Source organism: Microsporum canis, genomic scaffold (assembly GCF_000151145.1).
Source record: "Microsporum canis CBS 113480 supercont1.4 genomic scaffold, whole genome shotgun sequence".
In the NCBI taxonomy this organism is placed as follows: Eukaryota; Fungi; Ascomycota; class Eurotiomycetes; order Onygenales; family Arthrodermataceae; genus Microsporum; species Microsporum canis.
The window spans coordinates 1,167,192-1,186,064 of record NW_003299166.1 but is presented as its reverse complement, the minus strand read 5'-3'; the positions used below and the strand labels follow the sequence as shown (position 1 = coordinate 1,186,064).

At 48.2% G+C, this 18,873-nt stretch overlaps 8 protein-coding genes and 1 non-coding gene across 9 annotated transcripts; 7 read left to right on the top strand and 2 right to left on the bottom strand.

The window, feature by feature from the left end:
- Positions 1 to 38: 38 nt before the first annotated feature.
- MCYG_04443 (uncharacterized protein) lies at positions 39 to 569 on the bottom strand (the record flags this gene model as incomplete). Its single annotated transcript, XM_002846660.1, has 3 exons — positions 39 to 51; positions 83 to 416; positions 494 to 569. The coding sequence occupies 3 exons, from the start codon at positions 567 to 569 to the stop codon at positions 39 to 41; spliced, it is 423 nt and encodes a 140-aa protein (XP_002846706.1).
- A 606-nt stretch (positions 570 to 1,175) lies between these two features.
- Positions 1,176 to 6,807, top strand: MCYG_04442 (polyketide synthase; the record flags this gene model as incomplete). The annotated part of the gene is made up of 5 exons (XM_002846659.1): positions 1,176 to 1,498; positions 1,552 to 1,852; positions 1,921 to 2,718; positions 2,771 to 5,413; positions 5,488 to 6,807. 5 exons carry the CDS (start codon positions 1,176 to 1,178, stop codon positions 6,805 to 6,807), a joined length of 5,385 nt encoding a protein of 1,794 aa, XP_002846705.1.
- Positions 6,808 to 8,266: 1,459 nt separating this feature from the next.
- On the top strand, positions 8,267 to 8,869 carry MCYG_04441 (uncharacterized protein; the record flags this gene model as incomplete). Its single annotated transcript, XM_002846658.1, has 1 exon — positions 8,267 to 8,869. One exon carries the CDS (start codon positions 8,267 to 8,269, stop codon positions 8,867 to 8,869), a length of 603 nt encoding a protein of 200 aa, XP_002846704.1.
- A 196-nt stretch (positions 8,870 to 9,065) lies between these two features.
- Positions 9,066 to 9,856, bottom strand: MCYG_04440 (acetyltransferase; the record flags this gene model as incomplete). The annotated part of the gene is made up of 3 exons (XM_002846657.1): positions 9,066 to 9,095; positions 9,190 to 9,586; positions 9,672 to 9,856. The coding sequence occupies 3 exons, from the start codon at positions 9,854 to 9,856 to the stop codon at positions 9,066 to 9,068; spliced, it is 612 nt and encodes a 203-aa protein (XP_002846703.1).
- Positions 9,857 to 10,246: 390 nt separating this feature from the next.
- MCYG_10542 lies at positions 10,247 to 10,330 on the top strand. The gene has a single exon. It is a non-coding gene; the product is annotated as a tRNA-Gln (tRNA).
- Positions 10,331 to 10,784: 454 nt separating this feature from the next.
- On the top strand, positions 10,785 to 12,344 carry MCYG_04439 (ankyrin repeat domain-containing protein 28; the record flags this gene model as incomplete). Its single annotated transcript, XM_002846656.1, has 1 exon — positions 10,785 to 12,344. One exon carries the CDS (start codon positions 10,785 to 10,787, stop codon positions 12,342 to 12,344), a length of 1,560 nt encoding a protein of 519 aa, XP_002846702.1.
- Positions 12,345 to 13,000: 656 nt separating this feature from the next.
- Positions 13,001 to 14,885, top strand: MCYG_04438 (phosphoribosylaminoimidazole carboxylase; the record flags this gene model as incomplete). The annotated part of the gene is made up of 4 exons (XM_002846655.1): positions 13,001 to 13,466; positions 13,530 to 13,627; positions 13,694 to 14,627; positions 14,680 to 14,885. 4 exons carry the CDS (start codon positions 13,001 to 13,003, stop codon positions 14,883 to 14,885), a joined length of 1,704 nt encoding a protein of 567 aa, XP_002846701.1.
- A 385-nt stretch (positions 14,886 to 15,270) lies between these two features.
- Positions 15,271 to 16,745, top strand: MCYG_04437 (conserved hypothetical protein; the record flags this gene model as incomplete). Its single annotated transcript, XM_002846654.1, has 5 exons — positions 15,271 to 15,288; positions 15,335 to 15,356; positions 15,409 to 15,543; positions 15,633 to 16,253; positions 16,321 to 16,745. 5 exons carry the CDS (start codon positions 15,271 to 15,273, stop codon positions 16,743 to 16,745), a joined length of 1,221 nt encoding a protein of 406 aa, XP_002846700.1.
- A 583-nt stretch (positions 16,746 to 17,328) lies between these two features.
- MCYG_04436 (mRNA-capping enzyme subunit alpha) lies at positions 17,329 to 18,567 on the top strand (the record flags this gene model as incomplete). The annotated part of the gene is made up of 1 exon (XM_002846653.1): positions 17,329 to 18,567. One exon carries the CDS (start codon positions 17,329 to 17,331, stop codon positions 18,565 to 18,567), a length of 1,239 nt encoding a protein of 412 aa, XP_002846699.1.
- Between the last annotated feature and the right edge of the window lie 306 nt (positions 18,568 to 18,873).

Sequence of the window (18,873 nt, the reverse complement as noted above, 5' to 3'; positions counted from 1 at the left end):
ATTCAGGCTGAGGAACGGAATTAAAGACCTGGCATAGTTCAGGCGATTCCACTTTCTAAGACCTGCCTCTGTCTGGCCAGGCTTTCCCAATGTCTCTTTACGCAGCAGCTTTTCCTCGAGCGGGACGATCAGGGCGATGGTGTAAGGCATGATACCGACCGCTAGCACCCCTGGTAGGAGGAGCTTCGCGACTCGCCCCGGCAGAGGCCAAAGGGGCCCTTTGGTGTAATATGCTGTGATACCGGCGTTTCCAAAATAGCAGAGGGCCGCAAAGATGGCGGATGTCGGACAGAGGTGCATGCCGCGTTGAAATATGACTTTGAACTGGTCGAGTCGAGTTTCTTCGGACATCATAGCCTTGGTTTCCACGTCGGAGATTGTCGCCATTGATACATGAGACAGGCTCAGTTGGTTTCCTTTATATATATCCGTGTCAGCAAATAGATATAACACTCCCGACTTCTATCTCTTGGGCGTGGCTTGTTGGACTCACCGGCGAGGAAGGATGTCGCCGTAATGCCCGCGGCCATTAGGGGCCAGTAGTACGGGTGAGGCTGCTGTGCCGACATGATGCCTATCTTCATTGTTATTATTGACAAGAGGAATTATTCTCCGACGGACTTGGAGCTGGCGGGTTCTTATGGCCAGGACGATGCAATCTCGAGTTAAATATTTATCTGTGGCCGTTATTTCAAATGGCCCACACCCGCAGTCGGATTCCGGGCTCGTGGGCCATCTTCGGGGCGCAGGGTGAGGCCTAGGCGCCAACGCTGCCACTCTCCTCATCGCGGTCCAATGGACTCCGACTCCACGGGTACGACAGAATCAACGGTTTCCCAGGATGAGCTATGTCTCAAAGTCCCCGGTGTTGGTTTCTGGGCACGAGTATCTCGACAGAGTACATCCGATGCCATACGTATATATATCATGGTCGTTGTGTCACGATTGATAGACGATGAAACTTCAGATCATCGAGCTACCATACGCTTCTTTCTATACTTCCTCTATTTATTCGCTTGCATCCACGGGCTAGAGTTCCCTCGCCCTCGGCCCGTCCATATATTGATATCCTCAAGGGACTATTACCATTTGCCGGGCGTGTAGATATGCTCGTTGCCGAGGGGACTTTGCCAGATGGCAGCTCCACGCCAATGTCCGGCGAGACTTCCAGTACAATGGATGAGTTCACCGACACAATTCTCTTCTTTAGCAACGACTTCCCCAACGATGATCTCAAGGGTTTGTTTGCCACTCTACAACAGCGAGCTCGCGACTCCAGATTCAGAAACCTCGCCACTTTTCTTTCCGAGTGCACGGTGGTTGTCAAGGAGGAGATTGCTAAGCTTCCTGATAACCTTCGTAACGATCTTCCGCCGTTTCAAAGCATCCCTGCTATCGCTGCTTATTATACCAGCTATGGTCCTGGTCATGGCTGCTCGCTTGCTGCAGGACTCGAAGGTGTTCTCTTGGTAGCCTTGCAAATTGGTATGCTAATAGGGTAAGTCATTCGGTTCCGTTCAAAGAAATCGTCAGTTGACACGGCGTTATCAGGCATTACGAATCAAAAGGTCTCACATACACGCTTCCCCAGCCTGGGACACACCTAGCTGGGCTAAGCATAGGGCTGTTCTCTGCCGCGGCCGTATCCATGTCGGCTTCCATCTCGGACTTGACTATTACCGGCCCTGAGTGTGCTAGATGCGCTTTCAGGCTTGGTGTCCATGTCGAAAGGGTTTCACAGCTTCTTGAGCCGAGGGTTACGGACGGAAAATTGGAAAGCTGGGTCTACGTAGTGACAGGGATGGGGGTGGACGAGATACAGCAGGAGCTCGATAACTACAACTTCAAGACAGTAAGCAAATACATTGTCACCGATCTTGAGGCAGCAGTGCTGATAATTTCTCCCTTACACCTCCACAGGCAAACCCCGAGATTTGCAAGGTATTTATTAGTGCTGCAGACAAGAATTCAGTCAGCGTGACAGGGCCTCCATCACGTTTAAAGCGGGCGTTCCTTTCGTCTAATCGCCTCCGGTACTCGAAACACGCCCCTCTTCCAGTGTATAGTGGGCTATGCCACGCTTCTCATCTGTACAATACTGCAGACGTCGAGTCTATTGTACGCTGGGAAGACCCGTCACCTGTCACCTTACGGAAAGTGGTCATTCCAGTTTTCTCCCCACAGAATGGAACGCATTTCCAAGCCAGCAACTCCCGCGAACTCTTGGAGGCTATGGTTTCGGAGATCTTGACTGGCTCTATCTACACAGATTCGCTCACGGATGGCATTGTTAATTCCCTGTCATCCGCTTCTCAATGCCATTTCCTACAGCTTCGCATGTCAAACATCGCTAAGGGGGTAATCACAACCTTACAGGTCGAGCTCAGCCAAATATCTCTTCAGGAACACGACCTTATTAACTGGACGGCCGAGGATGGCTTGGCATACTGCAAGCCGACGTCAGTACGCGACTCCAAGCTTGCTATTGTAGGTATGTCATGTCGCCTTCCCGGTGGTGCCAACAACCTAGAACAGTTTTGGGACCTACTCATGGACAAGAGAGACGTCCATACAACAGTACCATCCGATAGGTTTGACCTAGAGACACACTTTGACCCGACTGGCGTAACGCCAAACTCTACACAAACACCTTATGGAAATTTTATCGACAACCCAGGATTCTTTGATGCCGCGTTCTTTAATATGTCTCCACGAGAGGTAAGACAATCCCCATCTACTACGGGCCTGAGTATGGCTGACTAGGCAGCAGGCAGAAACAACAGATCCGATGCACCGTCTCGCGCTTGTAACAGCGTATGAAGCGCTCGAAATGGCTGGCTTCTCACCAAACCGGACGCCATCAACTAATTGCAAGCGGTTCGGTACTTTCTACGGAGTAGCTGGTGATGATTGGCGCGAAGTCAACGCCGGGCAGAATCATGGAACGTACGCGGTGCCTGGAGGAGAGCGTGCCTTCGCCAATGGCCGAATTAACTACTTTTTCAAATTTAGTGGACCTAGTTTCAACATCGATACCGCATGTTCTAGTGGCCTCGCCGCAGTTCATGCTGCCTGCGCGTCTCTGTGGGCAGGAGAGTCTGACACAGTTCTGGCAGGTGGGCTCAGCATCATTACTAACCCCGACAACTACTGTGCTTTGGGCAGAGGACACTTCCTATCACTTACCGGCCAATGTAAGGTCTGGGATAAGGACGCCGATGGGTACTGCCGCTCAGACGGAATCGGCTCTATTGTTATTAAACGGCTTGAGGATGCTGAGGCCGATAATGATAATGTGTTGGCTGTTATATCTTCTGCAGCTACAAACCACTCAGCTGATGCAATCTCTATTACGCACCCCCATGCTGGCAGCCAAATCGAGAACTATAAACAAGTCATGCATAGAGCGGGTGTTAATCCCCTTGACGTGACTTATGTCGAGCTCCACGGCACTGGAACCCAAGCTGGCGATGCGGTTGAAAGCGAATCAGTTACAACAGTATTTGCCCCGGTATCCTCTCGACATCGGCCCGAGCAGCGCTTGCACTTGGGCGCCTGCAAATCCAACATTGGCCACGGTGAGGCTGCAGCAGGTATTTCTTCGCTCATTAAGACAGCCCTCATATTCCAGAAGGGGTTGATCCCACCACAATTCGGTGACAAGGACAATGTGAACCCCGTTGTGCTCAAGAACATCGAGAAACGCAACACAGGACTTACCTGGGAACCTACACCATGGGCAAGAGGAAACAAGAAGAGATATGCACTTGTCAACAGCTTCGGAGCCCATGGTGGCAATACCTCTGTTCTACTCGAGGAAGCACCCCCTCGACAGTTGGTAGGCATAGACAACCGCGATGCACACATCATCTCTCTATCTGCCAAGAGCAGATACTCCCTCCGTGCAAACGCTGAATCTCTACTTCAGTTCTTGAAGGGCCATCTAGACACAGATCTGGGAGACCTCTCATACACGCTATTCGCCCGTCGCATGCACCACTCGATGAGAATTGCGGCCTCCGTGACATCAGTGCCGCACGCGATAAGCTGGTTGGAGTCGTCTCTCGAGGAAATAGGGGAGATTAAATCCATTTCATCAACTATCCCCCCTGTCGTGATGATGTTTACGGGTCAGGGAGCCTTTTACAAGTCAATTGGGACCCAACTCTATCGCGACATGCCATTCTATCGAACTGAAGTCCATCAACTGGATTGTCTCGTCCAGCGACTGGGGTTCCCCTCTGTCGAGCCTTATCTATCTGGATCAAGCCAACATGAAGAGACCGACCCTTCAGCCATCATCACCCAACTCTCAATCCTAGTAACCGAAATTGCTCTCGGGCGGCTTTGGAACTTGCTTGGCGTACACCCCAGCGCTGTCATCGGCCATAGCCTTGGTGAATACGCTGCATTTGTCATGGCCGGGGTTCTATCAACTGTGGACGCCATCTTCCTCGTGGGTATTCGAGCTTCACTCATAGAATCCAAGTGCAACCCAAGTACCCATGTCATGCTCTCAGTACGAGCAAGCGTCAAGACTATTGAGGAAACATGTTCTGGTATGGCTTACGAGCTTTCGTGCATAAACGGCCCGCAGGATGTAGTCATCAGTGGGCATATTGATCATATCGAGGGCATCAATAAGCGGCTACAACAGGAGAATATCAAGACTGTTGTACTTGATATTCCATATGCATTCCACACGTCGCAGATGGATCCCATTCTAGATGAGTTTGAAGAGAAGGCACGACATGTCACGTTCAAGCCCCCACAGCTCCCCGTCATTTCACCGCTGCTTGGTGAATGTGTTTTTGACGGAAAGACTATCGGCGCCCAGTATGTGCGTCGTGCATCGCGCGAGCCAGTCAAGTTCGTCGATGCCCTCGATGCCGCCAGAGATCTTGGAGTCGCTGATATCAATGCTGTGTGGCTTGAAGTAGGGCCTCATCCTATTTGCAATACCTTCGTTCGCAACTGGTCTCCAGGTACGGCCGTCTTTGCTTCTATCCGAAGGAAGGAGGATAACTGGACCACTATGGGGACCACTATAGCTGCCTTATATCGACTAGGCGTGCGTATCTCTCCCAATGAGTGGTTCAAGCCGTTTGAAAAGACACACCAAATGCTTCTTCTACCTTCCTACCGATGGAATGAAAAAAACTATTGGATTCCGTATGTTGGCACTTGGACGCTAGACAAGGCGTATCCCAAGATACAGTCGCCTCAGGGTAAAGAAAGACCACTAAACTTGTCATCAACGTTTCAAACGTCATCCATCCAAAATATTCTCCTAGACAAGGTGTATACGGAGGAAGCCAAGGCTGAGGTCGAGACTCTTTCAGATCTGAAGCATCCTTCACTCTTCCCATCCGTTGAAGGACACAATATGAACGGGTTTGGCGTTGCAACTAGTGTAAGTGTATTTGTCCTTCGCTTGACCGTCAAACTTTCAAAAACTAACGACAGACGTATCTTGTATGAATTCAGTCCATTTGGGCCGACATGGCATTGACAGTTGGCGAATACATTTACAAGCGGCTTGTTTCTGACCACGACGGTGAGGTTGCCATGAACATTGTTGACATGGAGGTACTCCATGCCCAGGTCGTCTCAACAGACAAGTCAACACCACACCTCATTCGAGTCAGGGCGGAATGTCAGCTAGCCGACCCGACGACGACGACGGTGACTTGGCACCATGTTGAGGCTAACGACACAGGCGCAGATGCTCCGTTCGCAAGCTGTACCGTCCTCTATGAAGATCCTAAAACCTGGCAGCGGGAATGGAGTCACGTCACGCATCTTGTACAGTCACGTATCGATGAGCTGGACCGTCTTGCAGCAACCGGCGAAGGCGGGGCCAACCGTCTAAGTCGCAACATGGCGTACAATCTGTTCCGCAATGTTGTTGACTACTCCGAGACCTACCGTGGTATGCAGTCTGTCGTGATGCAAGACTTTGAAGCTGTTGCCGATGTGTCGCTCGGCGATGCCTCCAGGATTACAAAGGGCGGCATCTGGCACTCGCCGCCACATTGCATCGACAGCATCTTTCACGTCGGTGGCTTAGTACTCAACGGCAGTGACGCCTCAAACACACGGGATTTCTTCTATGTCACTCCCGGATGGGGCAGTTGCCGGATGTTGCGACGGTTCCGGGCTGGCGACAAGTTCCGCAGCTACGTTCGCATGAGCCCTATGGCCAGTGAGTGTGGCGGTAAAGATGAGAACAACGCCTTGAAAAACATGTTTGCCGGCGATGTGTACGTTTTGCAGGATGGGGAGGTAGTGGCCATGTTGCGCACAATGAAGTTCCGCCGCGTACCACGGACCCTAATGGATCGTTTCTTCAGTCTGTCTGCAGTCACATCTGGAGCACCTGCACATGCTGGCAAGACTATAACAACGACTGCAATGGTCAAGCCCGAATCGGCGGTTACTCAAGCCTCCAAGGGTGATTCTTCAGTTGCAAAGCCCTTTGCTTCCGGGGCTCAACCTATGAAAGAGATAACAATCGCAGCACTAGCGGCGGAGGCGGCACCCGTGGTATCCAAGAGCAGCCCTAGCGATCCCGTCTCTGAAGGTATTGTTTGCTCCTGCATGAAACTCATCAGCCGTGAGACTGGTCTCACTACAGACCAGCTCCAGGACGACGCCACGTTTGTGGAGCTAGGGGTCGACTCGCTCATGTCGTTGGTGCTATCCGAGAAGCTACGCGACGAGTTATCGCTCGACATAAAGAGTTCCTTATTCCTAGAATGTTCTGATATTAAGGCCCTCAAGGAATGGCTGCTGGAGTACTGCTGATATATACTGCAGTTAGACTTCCGTATGGGCGGTATGGGTGGGAATCGACCCCTAATAGGTTTTACCGCCAAGAAACCACGCCCATATCTCTTTTAAACCCACCCAAGTTAAAAAGCTGAATTTTGACACCCACTTAATGGTTACCTTTGGGTGCTAAGATTTAAAACTAATATCAAGGCTTGATTAGTTATCCACTAGCATAGTTAGGTAGGCTAACTAATTATAATTAGCGCTAAGTCTGATATTTTTAGCTAATTTATTTAATTTATTAGAGTATTTTTAAAAGAGGGACTTAAATAGAGATAGTGTTATGCCAAACCCGACAAGAGCGAGAAGTGCTTACTAACAGAGTTATGTGTCCACCAGATTGAGCACGTGACTAACACTACCCTCTATACCGAGATTTGGTAGGATTATCCAACCGCTGACTCACCGTAATGATCACGTGGAATCCCGGAACAACGTTGATCCAACAAATTTGTACTACGACCGTTGCTCAACTAATATCGGTATTCCGTGGCGCAACGTAGTGTCAACGTAACAGCAGCGTTATAAATATAACAACGTACTAGGTCAAAAGCCTAAGCTTTCTCCTATAGCTAGCAGAGCTATCTATAAGTAATGGAGCGAATGTATTCAATATCGATATTCAAAAAAGATCACGTGACTTGATGACCAAGATGATGACTCAGCACCCATCCAACATGTTGATGACTCAGCATCTATCCAACATGTCGATGACTAAGCACCCATTCAACATGTTGATGATTAAGCATTACTATTCAAATATTTTGATGAAGTAAGATGACTAAGCTGCCAAGCCACTACTCATGCAAGGTTGCAAGTATCCAATCAAATGCTCAAAATTCAACCAATCACGTAATTTACAGCAGACCCACAAATACGCACATTTGACCCCTTCTATATATCCACTTTTTGGAATACAATATACTTCGCTTCGCTCCGTAAATTAGCTAAATTAATTATATTAGTGAGCTTAATAAGCGTATATACAAGGATGAAAAATCTACAAGCATATACGGGTAGGAGCTGACTAAGCATTACATTTGACCCTTGGTTATTTAGCCGCTTGGCGAGGTGCAGGTTAAGCTTCAGGTTAATTTTAGTAAGGGGGACTTATCAATTACGATATATTGGACCTTTCTGAGTATTGTACATGGAAGATTAAGAGAGGCTCTGCCTGCTGTGCTCGGCCTCTTTTTTCTTCTATAGTAAGGTCAAAATATACGAGCAGATCGACAATCTAATGATTGAAGTACAACACAATCAGATGCAAAGGATGAGCAAAGATCGATTTTCGGCTTCGAGGTAGGAAGTTGTCTTCAAAAAACCAAAGGAAATGCATTGCATTAACGGTGTATAGGACGGAGCTATCTCGTGAGCATCAGGAAACAATAGAAGACCTTCTATATAGGTACGCCTGTATATAATTCTACTCATGAAGCACGTCAATTATCAAAATTATAAAAACTCCGCCACTTACGAATTCACCAGGTTATTATACCCCATAGGTATATGGCGGGAACAAAACACAAAACCATCGAAAGGCAGACGATGGAAAAAGTCACAACTACGCAATGTCGCTGCTTCCGGTGCCAAAGATGGAGAAAAATCTTCAGCTCAGGCGCCTTCATCTTCTATTGAGCCGGAGGTGTTGAAACATGTTACTATAGGCTTCAACTCTACTATGAAATGCCTCGAGGCACTCGGTGAGGCAAGCCTTGATACCAAAAATCCAGCAACAGAGCAAGAAGCCACAGAGAAGCCAGGGTTACGAAAGTTAGCAGTGGTTTTTATTTGTCGGTCAACAGTCCCTACTCCAGTGGCCGAGCCACTTGCTTTTGCTGTTAAGCGAATATCAGATATACAACGGTACAATGGGGACAGCAATATTAGGCTGGTCTACTTGTCTAAGAATGCTGAAACAAGAATGGCAGATGCCGCCGGCTTGCCTCGGATTGGTGTGATAGGAGTAGAAGAGGGACCGCCCGCTAGGATTTTTGTTGATTATGTGCGAGAGAATGTTCAGCCCCCTATATAATGTGATTGTTGATATGCAAACGCTCACTTTACATGCCCCTTGCAACTATCTATCCTGAACACCATCTGTATCGAATGGGATGTATATCTATAGACAAGGTCCTCCTTTAATGTTCAATAGTCCAATATGTAGCTTGCAAACCTCTACTCTTTGGCAGCGTCGCTGCTCTTTGTACGTGATGTATCTAACTCGGTTTCTACGCGGCGGATGATCCTCGCTGGATTTCCTGCAACAACATGAAAGGCTGGGACATCCTATGCACGGTTAGCCCATCACCAACCCTATATGTATAGGTTATAAATAGCATGGCTGGAGCTTACCTTTGTTACAACACTTCCCGCACCAACAACTGCACCCCTACCAATCGTCACTCCTGGTAAAATGTCGACGTTTCCGCCTATCCAGCAATCTTCACCGATATGGATCTCTTTACCATACTCGGGTCCCTTCGTCCCCCTTCTGACAGCAGGGTCCAAGGGATGTGTGCCCGCATACAAGTTGACACCTGGCCCGAATAGAGTCCTTGCACCAATGGTGACCAGACAGGTATCTAGTGCAACACAGTTGAAATTGATAAAGACGCCCTCGCCGACCTTGAAGTTGTAACCATAATCTGCCCGTATGGGTGCCTCTATCCATGGGTCATCTTCAAAGAGAGCATCATCTGCTTCCTGGTCCGCAGCTGGCGGCGGCATAGGCCGTTTATCACAAACGATGCTAACAAGGCGCGTCAATATCAACATGAGCAGACATGTATCGGGAACAGACTGTCAGTTTGAAGTAGTAAAATGAAACAACTTACTCCCTCCAGAGCTCCACGCGTCTTCTACGGGTTACTTCGCCTGCGTTATTATATCTTTCACACGCAGCTTTACATCTTGCTCTCTCTGCAATCAAATCGGGTGAAAATGCGGTGTATAGCTCTCCCCGTAACATCTTTTCCCGCTCGGTGAGCTTCTCAGAGCTCGGCTCAGTCGGACCAGACATGGGTGCCAAGCTGAACAAGACAAACAGATGAGAAGTAATAAGATATATATATATATCAAAGGATCAACTGTTTATATCTACTTGCAACCGAACTTCCCTTGCATCTTCTAAGTTTAGCCTCGGCTTAGTATTATCTAATCTCATTTATACTTTAGCGCGGCTACTAGAGACTTTGGCAAGGAACTAGTCAGGTGACCCGTATACACCTCAGCCCTACATTGAACTTCGCTTTTTCCTTCTTTTCACGCTGAAAAACTTCGACATGCAGCGAGCCGAACAAAAAGCGAACTCTTCATGCACGATCTGTATGCATGATCGATATCGTTGGTTCAAATGAAAATGTGACCCTGTACAGATTGAAGCAGTCGATACTCCAACCCTCCAATAAGCGGTCGTATAGTGTAGCGGTTAGCACATCGGATTCTGATCATATCTCAAATTCCGGTAACCCTGGTTCGATTCCTGGTATGACCTTACTTTCTTTTTTTTTGGCCCCATTGATGTAGGGTGTTTATTATACGCCTTTACCCATCCGATGGATTCTTAAAACATCGAGTATATGATTTAGTACAAATTTGCGTGCAGAGCCGTCTTGGATGAACTTTTCGGATCATCAGAGCAACAGACCTAGTAACAACTGCATTCGAATGTCATTTGAAACATTATTTCTGTTTCTCAAGGTCTTCTATCTTTAGGGCATCGCTTCATCGGTAAAGTCAAAAGCTCAAGATTCCAAGATGGAACGCTCTATACGAAAATGGAACAAAACTGACCTGTTGATAGATTATTGGGTGAATCCTTGCAGTATGGCTGGTGGGTTTGCGGCCGATCAAGCCACTTGAGCCGCTGCAGCCTTGGATTGCAGCCTATATAAGATATAATTGTCTTCTTCAGCTTGTGATATTCTTGGAATCCAAGGCGTATAAAGATGCCTTCACCAACGATAGAAAGCTTGCCGTTCGAGATTCTCGATCTGATTATATCATTTATACCCGTCGTTGACTACTACAGCATAAAGCTTACAGGAAGCCGTCATCTCACTAGCGCTATTCGCCGACGGACTTCTAGCATTTCTCGCCAGGAGTATGCCACTCTACTTCAGCAGCAAGACGGCTACGGTAGTTTCAAGATAGTCCCGATTCGGACTGCACTTACAATCACCATCCACCGAGGGAGTGAATCCATCGTTCGACGCTACATAGACCGATATGGTGGCGCCAAAACCCGGCCACTCAGCCGTGAAAACCGGACATATACCACTGCCTTCCATATGGCGGCATATCACGGTGCTACAAATATCCTCAGCCTCCTTATGAGTCGGATCAATCTCAGATGCCGAAAGACCGGAAACACTGCACTTCATCTTGCGGCCGGGCACGCCAAACTTGAGGCAACCAGACTGTTGGTAGAGAACGGTGCTGATATCAATGCTATCAACTTTGATGAGAAAACCCCTCTTATGATGGCGCAGAAATCAGGGCTTAAGAAGGATGTTGTCCGATATCTACGAAGCCAGGGAGGATGTGTATCTGTAGAGGAGGTTCTGAAGCAACATCCCTCTAGAACGTTTGCAGATTTAGTGTGGAGGTGTACCGATGAACCTGTAACAATCGGAGATATGTTCTATTGGGTCGTATTCTATCGAGATTGGGATAGGATGAAGGTTATACGCGCGTTTGCTAACTATCTAGACACACAACAAAGTCGGGGCCCGGGGCCAAATGAGCGACGTCAAAGGAGCTTAGTTTCCTTTGCCACAGTCAACAGGGTGACACATGTCATTCAAGCGTTGGTAGACGATGGATTCTGTATCAATTCCTGGACTGACCCCGGTGGCCACAACCTCCTCCATATTGCCGCCCGCTCTGGAGATGTCTCGTTGGCAGAAATGCTTCTTAAGAACGGAATAGATCCTAACCACCGCTGCCGAAATGGAATGACACCCTTACATATGGCCGCATATACAGGCGCTATGCCCGTCCTCAGGGCGCTCATACGGTCTGGTGTTTCGGTGAATCTGGCAGATGGTAAAGGACGGACGGCCCTGCATTGTCCGCGCCTCTGCTACACCAATTTCGTCGCCACCCTTGTCGACGAGTATGGTGCCGATACTGAAGCGAAGGATAATAATGGTCGAACTCCCCTCCATTACGCCATCATCAAAAAGATGCCCGACATTTTCATGGATCTCCTAAACATAGGTGCCGATATTAACGCCCAGGATCGAAGGCTTGAGACGCCTCTTATGCACGCCATCCGGAGACGTTACATATACTCCATCGGTGTATTGATGCAACGCGGCGCAGACTTTACTTTGTTAAACGTAAACGGCCTGAATGCTATGGAAATGTCGCCCTATACCTATGCTCTTGGGATGATTCTTTGGAATGGCCATAACCCCCAGCTCAAGGCAAAGAAGGCTACGATGGAACTTATCCGTCAAACAAGGGTGGACCAGGACCAGGACGTCTCTTCATCTAGTGATTGATACTATCTTCAGTTCAACTGTGTGAGATATATGGTATTTATACTTAAGTCACTAGTCGTAGATTTCGAATGCCTTTGAGCATTTGCCTCTCAACTGTAACCAAATCAAGTTCATATCTCGTTTCAAAAGCTACCCAACCAGGTAGAATGGCACCCTCTACATGGACAATCGATACGCAACAGCCGAGAATGATGTATATACAGGCTGCACCTGGCCGTCTATAGCAACGGATCCTCCCACTAGAGCCTGTCAAGGTTATCACCAGCATGTGCTAAAGTCATTTCGTTAACCAACAATAGCAGCCTCTGCCTTGAATAGAAGATGGTAGATATGTGACTCTAGGCTATCATGATGGAGAGGCTCTCCGGAGCCCACTACTAGAACTTCTATACAAAGCCTGGCAGTTCTTCTCAGTCACTCCCCGAGCGTATCATCGCATCAACAGTATCAACAACATCCATACAAAATACTCTGATATCAACTTCGTCGTTACGAAAAAGTCGAAGTTTTTCTTTTTTATAACACCACGTGACCATCTGGCGGGAAAAAAATATAAGAAAAGTAAATAAAAAAAGAAATAAAAAGATTTTGTTTCTTCGTTTGAATTACTTTACTTTGCTGTGTATTCGATATAAAAGGCTTCATAGATATAGACAATGGTGCACTCAGCAAGAGTGGGTGTTCTAGGCGGCGGCCAGCTGGGCCGTATGTTGATGGAGTCTGCAAACCGCCTGAACATCCAGATGAACATACTCGATGCTGAGGGCTCGCCAGCAAAACAGATCAGTGCACACGATACCCACGTAACCGGCTCGTTTATGAACCCGGAGGCTGTTCGTAAGCTGGCCGAGGTGAGCGATGTATTGACTGCTGAGATTGAACATGTCGATACCTTTGCCCTCGAGGAAGTTGAGTCTCTGGTCCAGGTCGAGCCGAGCTGGAAGAGCATCCGGATCATTCAGGACAAGTATGCGCAAAAGGAGCATCTGGCCAAGTTCAACATCCCTCAGGCGGAGTATCGGGAAATCAGGGAGAACTGCAGGGAGGAATTAGCGAAGATCGGAGAGGAGTTTGGATATCCGTTCATGTTGAAATCAAAGACTGGAGCGTATGATGGGAGAGGTAGATACTGGATGCTGATTCCTTGTCTTTTAATGCCAACGCTTATTAACTTACTACATCTAGGCAATTATACGGTAAAAGGGGAGTCGGATATATCTCCTGCATTGGAGGCACTCAAAGGGAGGCCCCTTTATGCAGAGAAATGGGCCAAGTTCAGAATGGTAGCAACCCTTCTTTTCCTTCTTGTTTTTATGGGCTGTTACGGAGATAAGCTAAGGCCCGTATAGGAGCTCGCAGTCATTGTTATCAAGACAAAGGATACTGTTCTATCATACCCTACAGTGGAGACTGTCCAGGAAGACTCGATATGCAAGCTCGTCTATGCACCAGCACGAGGCGTCTCTCAGAAGATAAACGAAAAAGCTCAAGAACTTGCCCGAAATGCGGTTGCTGCCTTTGAGGGGAAGGGAGCCTTTGGAGTCGAGATGTTCCTACTGGAAGACGATTCTCTTCTATTATGCGAGCTTGCCAGCCGAATCCACAATTCTGGACACTACACAATCGAAGGATGCAGCCTCTCTCAATTTGATACCCACCTCAGGGCCATTCTCGACCTGCCCATCCCCCCACAGAGCTTGCAGCTACGACAGCCGTCAATCATGCTGAACATTCTTGGTGGATCAGCTCCAGACTCACATCTAGACATTGGCAGATACGCGCTCTCAATACCGAATGCTAGCGTCCATCTATACAGTAAAGGGAACGCTAGGCCAGGGCGTAAGATGGGTCATATAACCGTGACAGCCCCGACGATGCATGAAGCAGAGACGATCATACAGCCGCTGATCGACTATGTCAACGGTAAATCAGCAACTGAACCATCAGCGTCGCTAAAGCCTCAGCCTACAGTGGGAGTTATAATGGGGTCCGACAGCGACCTGAAAACCCTTGTTCCGGGCTTGAAGCTGCTACAAGAGTATTTTGGCATCGTGCCGGAAGTCGATATCACATCCGCTCACCGCACCCCGGAGTATATGGCAGAGTATGCAGCCACAGCTGCATCCCGTGGCATCAAGGTGATTATTGCTGCTGCCGGTGGTGCTGCTCATCTACCTGGAATGGCCGCCGCACACACATCCCTCCCCGTCATCGGCGTACCCGTCAAAGGAAGTGCGCTGGATGGTGTGGATAGTTTGTATAGTATCGTGCAAATGCCTAGAGGTACGTATCTGCTAATTTGGTCCAGTTAAGTCGATGCTAACGTGTGTTGTAGGTGTCCCTGTTGCAACGGTTGGAATCAACAACAGCATAAATGCCGCTCTTTTGGCTGCCAGAATACTTGGTGCTTTCAACGGAGCCTTGCGCCAGAAGGTCGAGGAGTATGCAAAGGCCGCAAAGACCGAGAACCTCGACGTCAAGGGAGTCAAGATGAGAGAGATTGGCTGGGAAAAGTACTTTGATCAAATGGAAAAGAAATGAGCTACGAATCATTTTACGCAGAAAATAGTTGATGTTTATGAATACAGGCACAACGTCGCCCCGAACAATGGCTTAACCTCCTCCGTAGCAGCCTACCACGTATATATTGATTATAGCAGCTATCTCGGTTATCTACGATATATTCCATCTATTCGTCTGCGTTTTTTCGCCCCTTTCTCGTAAATATATGGCATTCACGTGATATCATCGCGGCTTTTTGGCTTAAACATCGAAGAAGAAACCAAACTCGCACCGACAAGCAAAAAACAAGAAAAGAAGAAAAGACAAGCTGTGATCAAGTTTATCTTCCAGAGAAATAAAGACGAAGGATAGTCGGAATAAGTTGTGGACAAGTCCTGCGACCTCTCACGCATGATGACTTCAAATGGCGCTGGCGGAAAAGGTATGGATGGCATTCTTACCTCCCCCCCAAACTGCGTCATAACTAGCGGTTAAGGATGATTTTATACTGTATGCTGAAGGATATGGGCTGACGGTCACTTGTGGCTTCTGGTTTATTTAGTATTAAATCTGCCTGCGAGTTCTGATCCCAGCTTTGTCGATGCTTCTGGATACAAGTTCAAGGAAAAGGACTTCAAGTCGAAGGTCAAAGTGAAGAAGCCGTCCGCGAAGCTGCTAAATGGCCTTACGGAGCAGAGTATGTCTCTTTGACTTCACTGTCTCTTCACCTTGGCCTGGGAAATAAGAGACTTATCTACACTAGTCTTCTTTGCTGATATCTTGCAGACTCCAAAGATGAACAAGACTCGCGAGGCTCTTCGTCGCCCATACTACCAGAAATGGATTCCAGCACAATGGCAGCTTTCCCTACTGGCAAACCGAGAGAAACCAAGCTCGAGACGGTGATATGCAAGCACTGCAAGAAACCAGCCCTTAAGCAGTCGGCAGCAGAGCATATACGTGCATGTTTAAAAGCGAAGCAGGAAAAGGCTCGGAAGAAGAAAGAGGCTCGAGAAGCCAAGTTAACCAAGGATAAGCCGGTGGATAAGGATGGCAATGAAGATGCAGAGGGAGAAGTCGTTGCCATGAAGGGCCAGAAGAGCGCGAAGAAGAGTGCTGCCGATGATGCAAAGAAGGGGAAGAAGAGGAAAGTCGACGTAGACGAGGACAAGGAACCGAAGAAGAAGAAAAAGAAAGACGAGCCGAAGCCGAAAGTGCCAAAGCCCAAGGGACCAGTAGACGTTGAGAAGCAGTGTGGTGTGATTCTTCCAAATGGAGCTCAGTGTGCGAGATCGTTGACGTGCAAGAGTCACTCTATGGGTGCAAAGAGAGCGGTTCCCGGACGGTCTCTGCCCTACGACATGCTGCTGCAAGCGTACCAGAAGAAGAACCAGGCTCGCCAGCAGAGTATGTTCTTACCTACTGACTGCTTTTATCGATGTATACATGGTGTAGGTACTAACCTCCCTTATAGAAGCCGCTATCGATGCCAACGCGCCCATCCACGACGATATCGACGGAAACGGACCCATCGACTCAGACGAGGAAAAGGATGCAGTCATGGCTGGGCTGGCACGATCTCGTCCACAACCACTCGTTACTCACCCACTCATGTCAACCCAGCGCAAGTACCATCTCATACGGATGAAGGAAATGTTTTCTCAGGCCCTCGGTGGCGGCGGAGCAGGACTATTCTCCGGAGATTCCATCTTCTCTGGACGCAGTCTGTTCTCCCGGTCAGAGTCGCCTCCGTTTGCGTCTTCTGGAGCCGGTAACACTGCAGATATCTCCATACAACAGCCGCAAGACGGCTCTAGGAAGTCTTCTCTATCACAGCAAGCTGTTCAAAACCGGACAGCCCAGGCGGGAGTGCCGGTCAAACCAGTCACGGCTTCTTGACCATCTTTGGGATAATATTCTTTCGTTCACCTTAACACGGCGTTTTGGCCTGCATCGGCTTGGTTATCATCTGGAGCAATTTGGACGGCGAGGGTGTCTTTTCATTACTTTGGACTTTGGTGCAATACTTTTTGGATGAGGCTCTATATGATACCCCTTCGAGATGTTAGATGTATGAATATTCATGAATGCAAAAATAGTTCAATCTTACACTATTCCCCCCTGTATCAACACTTACCATCCGCCTGTAGGGACATGTAATAGCTGTGTCAACCGTCTAGTGCTAAAAAGTCGAACTCCCCGCGCAAAAAACTGTTGGTTGCCTGCACTTTTTCCCTTTCAAGTCAACCATCGCCAACTCTTAAAATATCGTCAAAACCAGCCACGAACAACCACAAACAACCATAGCTACCAGCTTCGTACAGCCTACCCAGAGCTTCTCATAAGGAAAAGAGAGAGCGGCTTTACGACTCTAACTCGCCTGTGAACCACACCTCTATCAGCGCCACGTCGCGAGACGGTCGTGGCTTCAAAAAGTCCTTCCTTCGATCCTCTCCGGCGCATCACTCTACTCTCAGAGGCCATGGGGAATTCCGTTCCTGATATCGATGCGATCGGGATAAAAGCAGAGGCACATCTTGCTGACCAGTTCCGGCGAGAAGTCGCACATCTTCTGGGTCGTTCGTCGCTATCCTTCCCTGGTGCGCAACCAGTCAGTTTCGCATCACATCATATCCGTGAACTACAAGAGAAAGACTACTACGTATGCGAGAAGACGGACGGGATACGATGTCTGATGTACTTTGCGCGAGGAGATCCGGACTCAGACACCCCGGAGATTCACTACCTGATTAATCGCAAGAATGAGTACAGATTCATACCTGGCCTACATTTCCCCATGCCCGATGACGATACCTTCCAGAGCTTCCATGTGGACACGCTGGTGGATGGCGAGCTGGTTAACGACACCTACGAGGATGGGACGGAACAGTTGAAATATCTGGTTTTTGACTGCCTGGTTCTCGACGGTACAAGTCTGATGCATCGAACACTAGACAAACGGCTGGCATATTTTAAAGAAAAAGTCCTCAAGCCGTATAACGCCATGTATAAGAAATTCCCCGAGGAGAAGAAACACCGGATTTTTGCTGTGGAGGATAAATCCACACAGTTCAGCTACGGTATCGAAATGATGTTTCGAGAGATCATTCCCAAGGTGAAGAAGATACATGGCAACGACGGTCTGATTTTCACCTGTCGCAGCACGCCATACAAGATTGGAACGGACGAACATACGCTGAAATGGAAGCCACCAGAGGAAAACAGCATTGATTTCCGTCTAAGGCTAGAGTTCCCTACAATAGAACCAGACTCAGAGGATGAAGCAGATGGAATAACGGAAACGTACCCCGACTACGATGCTATTCCAACATGCCACCTTTTCATATTGCATAATAGGGGAGAGTACCGCCATTTTGGAACCATGTATCTCACTGAGTCTGAATGGGAGGGGATGAAGGCCTTGCAAAAACCCCTTGATGACACCATCGTTGAGTGCATACAGGATGAACAAGGCAGATGGCGATACATGCGGTTCAGAGACGACAAGGCGGATGCAAACCATATTTCGACCGTGGAGAAGGTGCTTCAGAGTATCCAAGACCGGGTCTGCGAAGAGGAGCTAATTAACTCTGCGCCTGCGATCAAAGCTGCATGGAAGAAGAGACAAGCTCAAGCCGCGGAAGAAGAAGCTGCCAGGAGAAGAGGGATGAATAACGGTATTCCCAACGGAGCTGGAGCTAAGAGGAAATATGGCGAGTAGGCTCTTATTTTCCTTCTTACCTCTACCCATCTCTATTCTAGCTTCTATTCACTACGTTTTCGCCTATATGAATACCCTTTTCTCTGAGTTCACATGCTTTATTCCAGTTTATTGCTGTGGTGGTTTTCCTGCGCTTTCCTTAGAACTTGTATAAATAAGCTTAAGGCGTGGTTCTGTTCGTTTATCATTATCTTCAATGTCGTGTATACGGGACGGGGTTTCTCTACCATTGTCTCTCCTTTTGGTATGCACTCTTTATTATAGGTGTTGTATGTCATTTATGGGAAAACGGGGAAAACAAGGGGG